The 15,232-nt window shown below is 44.3% G+C and overlaps 1 protein-coding gene across 2 annotated transcripts in view; it reads left to right on the top strand.

Moving 5' to 3' along the window:
- Positions 1 to 15,139, top strand: part of LOC124980453 (nuclear autoantigen Sp-100-like) — a 28,957-nt gene extending 13,818 nt beyond the window's left edge. Inside the window, exons 2-10 of one of the 2 annotated variants that reach the window (XR_007107804.1) lie at positions 5,515 to 5,671; positions 6,544 to 6,712; positions 7,503 to 7,586; positions 8,913 to 8,981; positions 9,262 to 9,405; positions 10,176 to 10,268; positions 13,811 to 13,915; positions 14,420 to 14,555; positions 14,768 to 14,832. Coding sequence is in view for 1 of the 2 variants with exons in the window: in XM_047546019.1 (XP_047401975.1) it covers positions 5,515 to 5,671; positions 6,544 to 6,712; positions 7,503 to 7,586; positions 8,913 to 8,981; positions 9,262 to 9,405; positions 10,176 to 10,268; positions 13,811 to 13,915; positions 14,479 to 14,555; positions 14,768 to 14,824 (955 nt within the window). In the remaining variant the exon portion in view is untranslated. Of the gene's footprint in view, positions 1 to 5,514; positions 5,672 to 6,543; positions 6,713 to 7,502; positions 7,587 to 8,912; positions 8,982 to 9,261; positions 9,406 to 10,175; positions 10,269 to 13,810; positions 13,916 to 14,419; positions 14,556 to 14,767 lie in introns of both variants that reach the window. The other variant, XM_047546019.1, reaches the window with a different exon arrangement.
- Positions 15,140 to 15,232: the final 93 nt, after the last annotated feature.

Genomic DNA, 15,232 nt, shown 5'->3' with positions numbered 1-15,232 from the left:
TTTTGAATCCTTTATCTGGTATTTTGTCCACTTCAATATCTTTGGGGTTATTTGCTGGTGAATTATGAACTTTTGGAAGTGTTATGTTACCTTGCTTTTCCATATTTCTTGTATTCCTGTGTTGGGTTTTATTTATCTGTTGGGATGGATTTCTTTTCCACTCTTATGTGTAGACCTTTTTAGAGAAGAGTCTTCTCTCGCCAGAGTGTCCTAGAGTGAGCTGGATCTCTACCACACCTTGTAGGTGTGGTATCCAGAGTCTCTTGTTAATTTGCTCTGTTTTGACTGTAGCGGTGAATGTCCATGAGTGGGACCTGATGTCCAAGGCATTCTTACTTGAGGCCTGGTTATTGGTTTAAAATTTTTGTCACTACTCTTCTTTGTATTAAAGTGTAGCTGATGTTCGAATGTCATTAATTAGTATGTGGAGCAAAGTGCACTGCCATTTGGCTGAATTTAGTTCTACAGAAGAGTCTCTACCCTGTGAACTTGTAGTAGCCCTGTAGGTCCCCAGCATTTTATAGGACAGGGGGAAACAAACGATAGTAACAACCAAAGCAAACAATATACAGCATTTAAATAAACAACCAATTCCCACAATGACATCTACAACATTAATTACCACAAAACAGAAATGGTAGGGTCAGCAACTGTCAACATTAAAAAAAAAAAGATAAATAAATAACCATGAACTAGGTCCATCATTAAAATAAACAGCAGGTGTCAATTATGTCATCCACATGCAACAACATGAATGGTGGGTCAGCCAACTACTTCTAAAAGGTGGTAAAAATACAGTTCATTAAGAGAAAAGAAAATGTAGTAGAAAGGTTGAAGAGCATTTACAGTGTTCAGAAAGTGAACAGAAAGAATGCAGAAGAGATGTAGAGGTGATGGTCATGTGGAAGGAGGATTAAAAATAGGAAAATCAAAGTAAAAGGAGAAAGAACAAGAAAATTTGACTGTTGGCAGGAAATAAAAGGAGAGAAAAAAAGAAGAGAAGCAAACAAACAGAAACAAAACAAAATCAACTAAAAAATAAACCTAACCTTTAAAAGATAAGGCAAGGAAAGATAACTACCTTAAAAAATGCTAAAACTGAGAAAAAAAACATATATATATATATATGGTCATATATATATATATGACCATGAACCAATCAGTACAGCAAGAACACCAATAAATAAATAAATACAAAAGCAAAAAACAAAAACAAAGAAACAGAAAAAAAGATTCATGATGAAAAAGGAGAGACTCATCTCTTCTGAGGTGGACAGAACAGTTATGAGAATGACAGATACCCAGATATCCTTTTCATTTCTTCTTGGCCTATGTGCTGAGAGAGGGCTGGCTGGAGGTTGTTGACTCCTTCCTATTTTTGTGTTGCTCACCAAGTTGCCAGTTGGAAAAGTCTAAGATGGAAGCTGATTGAAATAGCTCTCAGCTTCCCTTCTCACCAGCGTAAAGTAGGTTGGAATGGGAAGTACTGTCAATTGGAATTTTGTCTGCACAGACCAAATCTGTGCACTCCTAGGGTGGGACTGCTACAGAATTCAAAAGGGAGTTCCCATGGCTGGGGCTTAAGTCTAAGCAGGTTTTAGGGTTTTCTTTGGGTGGCATTTGCTCTGGGGAGATTAGAGCAATACATCCCTAGGGCCAGGCAGATGTCAATCTCTGCTGGGAATCTGGATCTCAGGAGACTTTCAAGAATTCTATTTGTGGGTCAAAGGAGCTAATCCTCTACTCCTTCATCCTCTACTCCCTCTGCTTTCTACAAACAGCCTTCCCAGGTTTAGTCACTGAGTGTTTTCACATCTACCTATTCAGATTCCTGACCCCTTCAGCTGGTCATTTGAGTGACCAATTTAAAGGAAAAGTAAGTTGGACTCCCTTTGTTTTTCTGACTTGAATCCCCCAGTGTACAATCTTCTCTTTGCCTGTTTGCCTGAGAAAAAAAATTCTTCTAGGTACACCCCAGGCCACATGGGAGGCACTTGCTGGGGTAATATGGCAATGTTTGCTATGATCTCCCGGCTCCTGCAGCAGCAGCTACTGCATGGCTGCCTCAAGATGGCTGGTGTCTTGCTCTCCACTTGGCCACTGGAGAAACATAGAGCATTTTTCAAACAACAGTTCATGATGCAGCTTCTGGATCAACCAGGTCCATCTGGTCTGCTTTTCTGATCTCAGATTTTTCCATACCAAATTTGTCCATTGTGTTTCTCTCTGTGTTATCCCTCTTCTCTTGAAGCCAGAACTAGGGACAGGTAGTTAGTGTAGAAATAGGGGATCAGGTCAAATTGAGGAAATGAAGACCATGAAAAAGTCACCTGCCTCTGGAAGTTGGAGGCTGCCCCTGGGAGAATGAAATGTCAAGGATCTCCGGAGCACATTGATTACTGAATTTAGCTTCCTTGGACTACAAGCAAGGAGCTGCTAATTAACACCCCCTGGGCCCTTACCTGCCTGAATCACCTTGGCCCTCCCCTTGCCCATCCCTTCTCACTTTATGCAAAGCCGGGTGTAGTCATGTAGTCCTGTAGGCAGGAAGGAGAGATAAGTGGGAGAGAACTGAAGAACAAGAGACCTTAACCTATAAAAGATGTAGGGTGCACTCACTTCTTGGGGACTTTAGAACATCAGCCATGGCCCCCTTCTCACTCTCGGGAGAAGGCTGTATTATTACCTTTAAATAAAACCTGCTTAATATGCTTGCCTTGGCTGCTTCTCTAGCATTCAAACTTCAACATTAGAGGGAGCAGAACCTGTCACTGGTAAATGGCAATATCACTCCGTGATGAGCCAGCACCATTGCTGCTGCAGTAACTGGCTTGGGTCCAAGGTACTTTCTTCTTTGTTTAATGCACCTGAATTTCTGAGTCTCTGAGACACTCTAATATTGGATTTTAGTGAAAGTCCTCTTTTACCCACTTTGTTGTGAAGCAGTACTCTCACTGCTCGAATCCCAAGCCATGAAGCAACTAGGAATGCAACTTTCCTCTAATCAGCATCTTAAATCCAGTTTCTAATTATTATAACTTTAAATAAAGTGAAACATTGTTATTCTTTGCTAGGAGGTTATCTTGGCTAATCTTGGCTTTTTGTATTTGTTTATAGTTTAGAAACAGTTTGTCAATTTCCACAAAAATTTAACTTGGATTTTATTAAAATTATATTGAATCTGTAGATCAATTGAGAAGAATTTACACCATAACTATAAGGCAGCTTGGGACCCCAGTGATAGCCACCACTGCGCGATCCTGCTGAACTGCCTCCCGATCGCTTGACTCGCCAATAGCTCCCAGAAAAATGCACCGCAGACACGAGGTCTCACGCAAGAGACTTTATTATGTGGACGACTAACACGTCCATTCCAGAGTGAAAAGAAAGGAAAAAAGAGAAAGATGGCGTGTGGCTTCTCCCAGATATTGGAATCTCGCGGGTTGGAAGGAACCAATAGCGGAGGAGAATAGCATGTTAGGACGTAAGGTGGGAAGCAGGAAAATGGCGGCAGCGTAAGCCGGAAATTCCTGTAACGTAAGAGATGAGCAGAGCGCAGATTGACAGGTGGTTGGGAGGCAGAGTATCGGCTTTATATTACAATAACAATATTTAGTTTGCAATCCACAGATATGGTATACCTTTCAATTTATTGTGACTTTAAAAAAATTCTCTCACCAAATGTTTTGTGACTTTCAGTATTGTGTTTTTACACAACTTTTGTTAGATTTGTTTTATTTTTGATGGTTCTGGGAGTGGTATTGTTTTTCTATTTTTATTTCAATTTTTTATTTGCTAGTATCTAGAAGCACAATTGATTTTGTCATATTTGTCTTGAATATAGTTACCTTGCTAAAATTACTAATTAATTCTTATACTTTACTTACAAATTCTTAAAAAATTTTTAAGTATATAATCATCTGTAAATGATGGTAGTTATAGTTCTTCCTTTTTAGGCTTATTTTTAAAAATTTCTTTTCCTCACCTATTATGTTGGCTAAGATTTCTAGCAAATGTTAAATGAAAATGGTGACAGTAGACATCTTTGTCTTGTTCTCAAATTGAATGGGAAAGCATTTATCATTTCATGTTTGAGAATAATGTTAGCCATTAGGTTTCATTTGTTTAACTGTTTATATACTTTATAAGATTCATAATGTTACTTTCTATTATCTTTCTGGGATTTGAAAAATCTTGAACAAATGTTGAATTTGTTGAAACTACTTTTTCTGAGTAGTGGAAGTTATCATGTTTTCCTCCTTTCTTTCTGTCAATGTGGTGACATATGTTGTTTGATTTTTAAGTGCTAAAAAATTCTTGCGCTCCTGGAATAAGTCATACTTAGTTGTGACATATTGTCCCTTTTTTCTATTGCTGGATTTGAGTTGCTGATGTTTTGTTGGAGTTTTCTCATCTGTGTCAATGAGAGATTTGACCTATACTTTTCATTTTTGTAATGTCTTTGTCGATTTTTTACATCAGGATTATGCTGTCTCTCTATAGAGCAAGTATATTCTGTTTTCTTTGTTCATTGAAAGAGTTTGGGTAAGTTTGATAATAGTCTTGTTTAAATGTATGTTTTGAACAACTTATGAGTGAAGTCATCTGGATTGGGATTTTTTTGACTGGAAAATCATCTTGAAATCTTTTTACTTTTTATGTTTTTATTAGAGCATTATACATAATATTAGGGTTCATTTTGACATAATTGTACAAGCATGGGATATAATTTGCTCCACCTCCATCCCCAGTACTTTCCCTTTCCCTCCCCTCCTCCATACCCCTGTTCTTCTTCCTCTCTATACTTCTATTTCTTTTATAGTATTCTTTAAAAATTACTGCTTGATAGACACACAGAAAGGTGGAATTCAGTGTGGTATATTCATATATGTACATAGCATAATTTGATCCTTTTCATTCCATTGTTTCTCTCTTCCTCTCTCCCTCTTTCTAAATCCCCTTCCTTTACTATACTGATATCTCTTCTATTTTCATGGGATGCCCTCCTTTGTCCTCTATTTTGGTCTAGCTTCCATATGTGAGAGAACACATTTGACCCTTGACTTTCTGAGTCTTATTTCACTTCATATGATTTCTCCAATTCCATTTATTTACCAGCAAATGCCATAATTTCGTTCATCTTTATGGCTGAGTATAACTCCATTTTCTTTATCTGTTTATCTGTTGATGGGCACATGGGCTGGTTCCATAACTTGGTTATCGTGAGTTGTGCTGCTGTAAACACTGATGTGCCTGTTTCACTATAGTATGCTGATTTTAGTTCTTTTGGTGGTCAGATGGTGGTTGCACTCCAAGTTTTTTGAGGAATCTCCATACTGCTTTCCAGAGTGGTTGTTCTAATGTGCAGTTCCATCAACAATGTGTACATTGCCCCCACATTCTTGCCAGTGCTTATTATTAGTTGTATTCTGGATGACTGCCGTTCCGACTGGAGTGAGATGAAATCTCAGTTGAAATCTTGATTTTTTTTTCTCATTGTATTTTTTTCCTTAGGATGTTTGCAATGGTCCAGAATAAGGAGCTATTTTGTGAAATATTTTTCAACTACTTCAAGGAAAATAAAGTGGAGATAGCAACTGCAATAACAAAGCTATTTCCTTTCCTAGATGGCCTCAGAGACCGCTCCTTTATCACCGACAAAATCTATGCTGTAAGTGAAGTTTATTACACAACCCCACCGTAATCCAGCCCCACATCAATCTATGTTCGACTTTGAGGATTCAAAGCTTAGTACATCATTAACTGGCTGAGAGGCCTTTTATGCCTTTCATGGGAAGGCCCTTTCACCTCCATCACCTTCCAAGGCAGAAGATGGCAGAACAAGAAGAGGTCATTACAGACATCTCTGTTTCTACCAAAGCTCTTTTCTGAGGCACAGGTTAGGGTAGGGGTGGATGGTATGGCGATATGGCTCAATGAAGCTCATAAGCAAGATTAAAATAATTAGGAGACTGGAGCTGTGTTTTACTATATTGTTTACTTAGGTTAGATGAAATACCTGGGGAATTTGCACCATTATAAAACAAAATCATGCTTTTTGCTATTGTCTCCTGCAAAGAGTTCAGATTTTGTTAGGTGATTCTGAAGCCTTGGGGTTCAATAAGCTTGATCAGTGGGTCCTCCTGAAGACGTGGAGGAGGAAGCCATCTCTTCCCTGTGGGATTGCGTCCTTCCCTTGTGTCGTTTACAGCCAGGGCAGAACCATCTCCCACTCCTGAGAGAAATTCCAGGACTTCTCACACCCGAGATGGGGTGTGTCAGGGGAGGTTACAGTGATTGCTGTGCAGTCAACAGAATTACTACAAATCCATTCTTGAAACGTCCTAGGCAGGAGGAGAATTTGAACGTCAAGAGACAGGGCCTACTTGTTCTTTTAAACAGGTGATCAAATATTTAAGAAGGTCTAAAATATTACATGAAAAATTATTGTCTAGTTACATAGAGAAAATAGAGCTTCTGTGAGATGACTTCCTCTGTTTAAAGTTATGATTGATTAACTTTTTCCATTTTTTTTTTTGAAAGGATTCTCAACAAGCTTCTAGAAACTTGGTTCCTATAGCCAGAGTGGTGTACCATGTTCTTGGCCACCTGGAGAAGGTGTTTGATTGGTCACTTCTACAAGCCCTGTTCAGCAAAGTTAACCTGAAGGAGTATCCTGGTTTGATACCGATTTATAGAAGCTTTGAAAATGGTAACAACTCTCCCCTCTCCCTTTGGTGTTTACCTCCACTTTTCGTTCATTTACTTAACAAGTATTGGTGAACTGCTTGCTGGGTCCCAGGGCCTGCACTGGGCAGTGTGAACTCACTAACCCAGAGTCCTGGCTTCCGTTCATTGACCCCCTTCCAGGCTCCTGGTTAAGGACTCACAGGACGTCCCCAGAGCTTTAGCTTCCAGAGTCCTTCCTTTGCTGCTAGGACCTGGGCCACCGCTGGGAAGCCTGTCTTTCCTTCCCAGCTCCTCTGTTGTGTCTCTGGCATCTGCTCATTCCTCCTTACCCAGTGAGGCCCAAACTCTCCCTACTCTAACTCTATCTTTAAAGCCATTTTGACCTTTTTCTCTTATCTATTTGGATGTCTCTAAGACCTTAGCCCTTCTTCAGAAATCTCTGTTTCTTCCCTAAGTTCATAGGAATAGTCCATTTATAGAATTTTAATTGAGATAAACTTTCACTCCTTTGTGACCATCTTGTTGGGCTATTAGTTACTATTTGTGATTTTCTGCTGCTTCCCCATCCTTACAAACTGAGACATTCATCACCTACAGGATTTCAGTGGTTTGGTTTACTTTTTCCCCTTGACTGTCCAAGAGGAAGGGATAAATTATTTCAAGTCTCGAGCCATAGAAATTTAGAGTGACCCAAGGGTTAGGAATTCTCCACTGAAACACAAGAATTCCCAAGTGCAGCCCTCCATGTAATTGTGAGATGATATTCCTGATCTCTTGCCTGAAAACGCTAATTGAATTTTTCCTCTGTTCAGTGTTCCAAGACAAATATTTTTCCCAGAAAAGTAACACAGAAGGGAGGCAAAAAATGTCCATCACGCAGCCGAGCCACGAGCAAGGTACTTATGACTGCGTAAAAACTTGGTTTTCAGGTTGACTAAGAGGAAAAGGAGACAGGGCACTGGGCTGTGCAGGGAAGGATGGATGCTGGGGAGGGAGTGAAGGTGATTGATTCATATTGATTCCAAATGCCCTGACTCCATGAGGAGGCAAAACAGATATCAAGAGGTGGATGAGAGGGACTTTCTCTCCAATAACCTGTGGGGTGTGGGCGGACTAGGAATCTGAGTGAATTATGAGTCTAAGAGTGCTTCCGTGGGAAGCTTTGAAGGGGCCTATCAAGCAGAGTGTCAAGAGGAGCCCTTGGAGATGGCAGGAGAGACTGGTATAAATGTGGAAACTGGGGCTGGGGGTGCAACTCAGCGGTAGAGTGCTTGTCTAGCATGTGCAGGGCCCTGGCTTCAACCCCCAGCACCACAATCAACAAATACTTAAATGAATAATGGAATAAATAAATAAGGTAGTTGTTATTCAAGAGCAGGAATATTTCAGGGGGAAAGTAGACATGAAGAAAGACAGAGAGAGGAAGTGGCAGAGATGTGAGAAGAGACGGGTTCTTTAAGAGAGAGGAGCAGGAAGGAGGGGAGGGGTGAGAGAGAAGAAAGGAGTAAGGACCCACAGGAACCGGGTTATTAACAGCTTACCCTGATTGAGCCAGCCTTGGCTCTTGTGGATTCTGTGCTCAGGCAGCCATTGGAGATGGTTATCATTAATTGTCCTTTTTGCAAATGAGGACATTGAAGTCTGGAGAGACTGTTATGGCACTTGCCTGGGGTCAAATGGGCAAGGGGGAACCCAGGCATTCTGAACCCAGAACCAGGGTCCTTAGCTCCGTACTGCTGTCCAGGGCGTATAATGAAAAAGGCAGAAACATGAAACAAAGATAGGGAAATATACGCAGAGAGGAAGATAAAGGAAATGAAGAATGTCAAGCGATAAAGGAAGTGGAGGCAGACCAGGCACTGATCCCCATGGGAGGCCACGGAGGAAGGAAGAACCTCGGCCATGCAGGTGAGGCCGCAGTGTAAAATGGGGAGGGAACCAGGTGGCCAGGGCTCCTAGGAACTCAGGTAGGTCATCTCCAGGTTCCAGAGTGCCTCACAGAGGACACTAGTGAGGTGGTCCAGGGAGACCGTGCAGCTGACCTAGACCCCACTCTTGGGGCTGGAATCTCACTTCAAGAATCAGGAGGGAACTTCCAGCTCCAGGTGAGCCTGGATTGACACTTAGGTGGGATCTTTAACATCTGCATTGTTGAGACAAAAGCGAGAATGACAAAACCTATCCTTCAGTTTCTGAAATGAACTTCTGATTTCTTCCCCTAGGAAGTGGTGAAAACTCTTTCCTACAAAGACTGACCTGGCCACAACACTCAGATCCCTGGTCTTCCAACGGTCTGTGGTTGTTGCCTCCTGGGGGGCCCTTTGCTGTCTTACTCCCTTCTGGAATGTGCTATGAGGCTGCTTCCTGTGTTACTGATCGCCCAGAACTTTCAGTCTTTGCATCTGTACCTTCTTCAAGTTCGGGATTTAAATAGCAGGCTCTTGATCCTCTGAGTTACCTAGGGAGGATTCTGGGCCTAAATATTTGATTACTTTATCAATGTATTTAAGACTTCAGGTTTTTATTCATAAAGTCACAATGCCATATTTATGAAACCATTATGTCATCTAGGAGCCATCCAGTCTGGAACTAGAACTAGAACCTTGAAACCTCTCTGGGATGTGAAGCCAACACATATAAAGACAGAACACTCAATCTGCAGTCCAGTGAAGGCTCTTGAACCTCAACAAGAAAAGTCTGACTGTGCCCCAGCAGGTAAGGCTGATGATGTGCTGGCATTTACATGGGTGACCAGTGGTGGGCACTGTAGTACAGTCCGGAGCAGGGGCTGAGTCACACGATCAGTGATGGAAGAGGAAGCCCCAAAGGACAGCAGAAGAACAGACCAGTGTCCAGTGCAAGGAGACACTGGCACAACTAAAAAGAATAGCTAGTGGGCTGGGGATATAGCTCAGTTGGTAGAGTGCTTGCCTTGCAAGCACAAGGCCTTGGGTTCAATCCCCAGCACCGCAAAAAAAAAAAAAAAAAAAAAAAAAAAAGAATAGCTAATAATTTCTGTGGGAGGACAGAAAAAAAATCAGAGAGAGACCAAGAAAATAGGATTGGAGACTGAGACATAGGATGGGAGAGTTTAGAGGAAGAGAGCTGGAAAGGGAGCAGAGGGTGAGGAATGAGCTGGGAAGCATCTCTGGAGGTGAGGGAGAAAGGGAAACAGGACACAAGGAGAAGTTGGGGAGAGAGAAGCTGGTGGAGCCCAAGACGCGGAAGTGCTTTCCTATGGTGGAAGCAGCAGTCTCTCCTGGATCCTGATCCTGGTGGCCACTGAGGAGGAGAGAGAGAGAATGAGGTCTAACAAACTGGGAAGAAGCAGCTCAGGGCAGGACTTGGCTGGAGTCCAGCTGGGCTCCTGGGTGAGGAGTACTCCTCCCTAGTGTCCAAGTGTCCAACCGCAGGGCTCTGGGTGGACACTCCATAGTTATTTCTCAGCCATGGCTCTGGTCACTCCTCTCCTTTTATCTCCTCAGGTGCTGGTGAATTCAGTGTTCTCCAAATGAAAAAAGAGGACGGGTTGGAAGAGATGGCCAGCCTACCATCCTCGGCCAGCCTCGGTGGACGAGGTAACCGGGTCTGAATCCATACTCTAAACAACTCGTTACTCGGTTAGATCACTGTGTGGAGGGAGGAGAGGTTCCCCCAGCTCCCTGCACCCCCCGGCTGACAGCCGCTGCTGCTGCCCCTAGATGCAGCCAAGCAGCTGAGGGTAGGCCTGTGGGAAAGGTGGGGGCGGAGGACCAGGGCATTGCTGCTGCTGCCTCTGCAGCCTCCATACCTGGTGGGGCTGTCACTGTGCGGGGACTGTCACCCCTGCTTCTTCGGCTGCTGAGGCAACCCTGCTTCAGATGCAGCTGCTCACTGGGGTGCCCTCAAGGCACTTGCTGGGGTTCCCACCAGCTCCTGGGTTGAGCACCTCTCCGCCTCACGACAGCAGAGGACCCAGCACGCATGCGCTGAGTCAAGAGCAACCGCCAGGGCTGAGAGCACAGAACTCGCCCGAGGGTGCAGACACCCTGTACCGAACAGCTGACTGTGCGCCTGCGCGAGCTTGTGCGCTTCTGCCTGCACAAGCTTCCTTCTGCTCATCCTTCAGAGTCGGTCCGGGGAGGCCCCATCTCGTCAACCTCCTCCCTTGTGCTGCAGCCTAAGCCCCAATTAAGGTCATTCAGATGATTTTATTTTGCCCATTCATGATTTCTGTCTCCAATTGCGTCAGCCAAGTGCTTAGAGCTGTTAACACTGAATGCTGGTGAGGGGGCTGCCAGCTCTCAGAGGTGCCAACACTAAGAGCCGCGAGCTGACCCGCCCGTGACTTCTGTCAGCTTCCATCTTCCTTAGCCAAGTGGCCCCAGATACATCCTGCCAGCCAGACCTGCCCTCTCAGCTCACTCACCTAATAACCTGAAACGAACCTCGCCTGGACCTTTCCAGAAGTCTCCTGTTTAGGGCAACCAAAACATCTCAACGTCCCCATGGAACTAGGTCCCCTCCACCTAATCCTCCTTCTCCTCCTCTGCCAGGGTTTGCTCCTTAGTCATGTGGACCCACATCCAGTTTTTCAAGCAAGAAACTCAGGAGTTCTCCTGTGTCTTTCTGTCCTTCAGTGTCAGGTCCCATGGGTCACTCAGCTCTGTGGACTTGACCTGGCAATAACGTGACCACTTTTTTTCTGTTGCTAGTGCTTAATGCAAATTAGTTTGCTGACAACTCTCTCTTCAACTTCAGCTGATGGAGCTTATGGATGTGTTCAGACCACTTTTCTACCTAAACCAGCGACTGTCACAAAGCCTGGGATCCGAGGAACGCCCTTCAGGAGCTTCCAGGGCTCAGGCGGCAGGGGTCCTTCCCATTTCCCCAGCCTTTATTCTTTCACCCCAGACGTCCTGCTGACTTCTGCGACTCCTGCTCTGTCTTCTATTTGGATCTGCTTTCTTCCTTCCAATCTCTGCCCTAATCTGGCCTACGTGGTGCTGGCTTCAGAAAGCCTCCTCCCACTGCTCACTCAGGTTGGCAGGTCCGCAGAGCGCGGGCCACTTCCGAGGAGGCAGCACTCCCGGCTCGCTCTGCTGGAGGGTTAGTAGGCGCCATCTCTGGTGGACTGTGTGACCAGGGGCAGGCACGGCAGCTGGCCTCTTCCTACTGTGCCCTCTCACCTAGCATGGAGTCTGGCCCGTAATAAAACCTCAGTTACTATTACGCAGGAAATGAAAGTATTCACATTTCAGTACCCGGAAAACCGGACACGTGTTTTGGTGAACGTGAGACTATTGATGTCTTCATATTGACAATATCACAAAAATAGTTTTAAGAATTGTACTTACGTGTACCGTTGTACCTCGGTATCAGTTTTTCCTCCCCGTGGATACCAAAATCCATGGATGCTTGAGTCCCTTCTATAAAATATCTTAGTATTTGCCTACACAATCCTCCTGTGTACTTTAAATTATCTCCAGGTAACTTATAATACCTAATACACTATGAATGCAATTTAGTTGTTTTACTCTATTATCTAGGAGATGATGACAAGAAAAATAAGCTTATACATGTTTAGTACGGATGTAATATATTTTTGATCTGAGCTTGATTGAATCTGTGGATGCAGAACCCAAGAATTGGAGGGTCCACTGTATATGTAATAAGTTGCCTTTGTGAAAATTATCATAAGAATTAAGAACTTAAGGTCTTTTTAAAATTATTTGTTCTTTTTAGTTGCACATGACAGTAGAACATATTTTGACACATTAAACATACATGGAGTATAACTTCCCATTCTGTGGTTGTACATGATTACACTGATTGTGTATTCATATATGAACATAGGAAAGTTATATCCCATTCATTCTACTGTCTTTCCTTTTCCCATTCTCCCTCTCTTCCCCTCATTCCCCTTTGTCTAATCCAATGGACTTCTGTTATTCCCTCCCTGTCCCTTATTGTGTGTTAGCATCTGCATATCTGAGAGAACATTTGGCATTTGTTTTTTTTTGGAATTGGTTTATTTCACTTAGCATGATAATCTCCAGATCCAGCCTCAGGAAAAGTCATAAAGTCATTCTTTTTTATGACTGAGTAATATTCCATTATGTGTATGTACCACACTTTCTTTATCTATTCATCTGTGGAAGGGTACCTAGGTTGATTTCACAGCTTAGCTATTTTGAATTGAGTTGCTATAAACATTGGTATGGCCTGGTCACTATATTATGCTAAGTTTAAGTCCTTTGGGTATATACTGAGGAGTGGGATAACTGGGTCATGTGTAGGTTCCATTCCAAGTGTTCTGAGAAATCGTTATACTGCTTTCCAGAGTGTTTGCACTAATTTACAGTCCCACCAGCAATATATGAGTGAACCTTTTTCCCCACATCCTTGTGAACATTTATTATTACTTGTATTCTTAATAATTGCCATTCTGGACTGAAGTGAGATGATATCTCAGTGTAGTTTTAATTTGCATTTCTCTACTTGCTAGTGATGTTGAACATTTTTTTCATATATTTGTTGGTCGATCATATTCTTCTTCCGTGAAGTGTCTGTTCAGTTCTTTTGCCCATTTGTCAATTGGGTTATTTGTTTTTTTGGTGTTAGGTTTTTTTAGTTCTTTATATATTCTGAAGATGAGTGCTGTATCTGAGGTGTGTGTGATAAAGATTTTCTCCCAATCTGTGGGCTCTCTCTTCACGTTATTGATTGTTTCCTTTGCTGTGAAGAAGCTTTTTAGTTTGCATCCATCCCATATATTGATTCTCGATTTTACTTCTTGTGCTTTAGGAGTCTTGTTAAGAATTTGAGAGCTCAAGATCTTAAGTTAGGAATTAAGTTAATTATATTAAGGATATCAAGTTTAGCCAAGGTAATTATCAGTAAGTAAATGAGTACAGCAGGTAAAGGCAAAAGAGAAAAAATACAGAGTTCAGGGTGAAAAGAACAGCACTTGATAGAGGGAGGGCAGAAATCCAGGTGCAGACAGAGGGAAGCTGGAGCAAGGAGGTGAGCTGGCGGGAGTCATCCTCTGAGGTCAAGTGCAGGGAGAGGGTGACCTGGTACCATGTGACTTTTTGAGGGGGACAGATGCAAATTCTTTAAGAGTCATTCTTTGTTCTAGGGGCAAAGCGATGCAGATACGAGAAGCTGGTGCAAACGTCCCTTGTGTGTCCGGAGGACCAGCAGAAGGCGAGAACTGTGCAGAACCAAGCGAGTGAAATCATAGGTAGGACTGACAGGTCCCTTGGGACCCTTGTGAGGGACACCAGAGGTGACAACCTGGGCATGTTGTGGGAGTCTAGTCAGTGGCCTGGGGCGCACAGGAGGAATGCAGAGAGACCTGGACTCAGTTCAGAGAACTTACATGAAACAAGGAGAGTTTGTGGGAAATGAGAAGGTACTGAGAGAGCCGTGCAGGGGAACATGGCTGAGAGGACGTGCGCAGGCAGGGATGCCAGGGTGTGTCCTGGGGCCCAGGTGTGAGAATGGAGGCAGGGCAGCGACAGGAGCACCAGAGAGGGGAACGCAGGGGCAGAGAAGGCAAAGGAGCCGGAGCTGGCAGAGGCAGGGGAATGGGTGGAGACCGCTGGGAAGGAAGAAGGGAGGGAAGGACAGGAAACGGAGGTCAAGACCAACGAGGGTGGCCACAGGGGCCCTCTTGCTGTGCAGTGACGGTAACTGGAACGATCACTGCCTCACAGTCTCTCAAGTGACTGACTGTCTTCCCCAGTGTCCCCGTGGTGAGGGTCACACGTGGAGATCCCTCCCCAACGGAGTTTCTCTGTGCAGTTGTCAGCAGTGAGGACTCGGGATCCGGGGAGGAGGAAGAGCCCCAGGGTCCGCATTCAGAAGCAAGACTCAGGCCGGTAAGGAGGGCGAGGAGTCCTGCCTGGGTCCCAGGACCTTAGAGCTGCTGCTTCCTGATGCGCCTCCCGCGGGGGCGGCCAGCAGCCGGGTCCCCTGAGCCCTGGGCGCCCCTTCTCGGCTGGCCCTCGGCTGGCCCTCGGGAAACGCTTCCCTTCACGTGGGCCCGCGTATTGTGGCATGGCAAAATGGCACATTTGGTCTTCGCCTCCAGTTCTTGGTCCAGAGTCATAAACCCCTGGCATTCCTGATGAGAAGAGCATCTTTTTAAAAACCAGCCTCAGGATTAGAGGGTTAGACCTTTCAGCCCCACTTCTCGACCTCTGGGGAGAGGAAAGGAAAGGAAGATCGAGCACATCAACAAGAGCCAACGACGCAATGTCACGCCTGCACAGTGAACGCTCAGAAATCCCCTGAGCAACTGGGCTGGGGCTTCCCAGCCGGCGAAGACACCCACGTGCTGGGAGCTGAAGGCGCATGCGCCGCTCCTCCCCCTGCGGCCCCCCCCCCCCCCCCCCCTGCCGCGCTCCCCCTGGCTCCACGCAGCTCCACCATTTGGTCGTTCTGGAGTTGTTTTCTTTATAATAAAACCATAATCATTCGTAGAGCAGTGTTTTGAGTTATGTGAGTCATTCAGATTCTCTAACTCAAGAAGGGAGGGTCCTGGGCACTCCCAAAT

This window comes from Sciurus carolinensis, chromosome 3 (assembly GCF_902686445.1).
Source record: "Sciurus carolinensis chromosome 3, mSciCar1.2, whole genome shotgun sequence".
NCBI lineage: Eukaryota > Metazoa > Chordata > Mammalia > Rodentia > Sciuridae > Sciurus > Sciurus carolinensis.
Note: the sequence above shows the minus strand (reverse complement) of the source record. Positions and strands in the feature narration are given on the sequence as shown.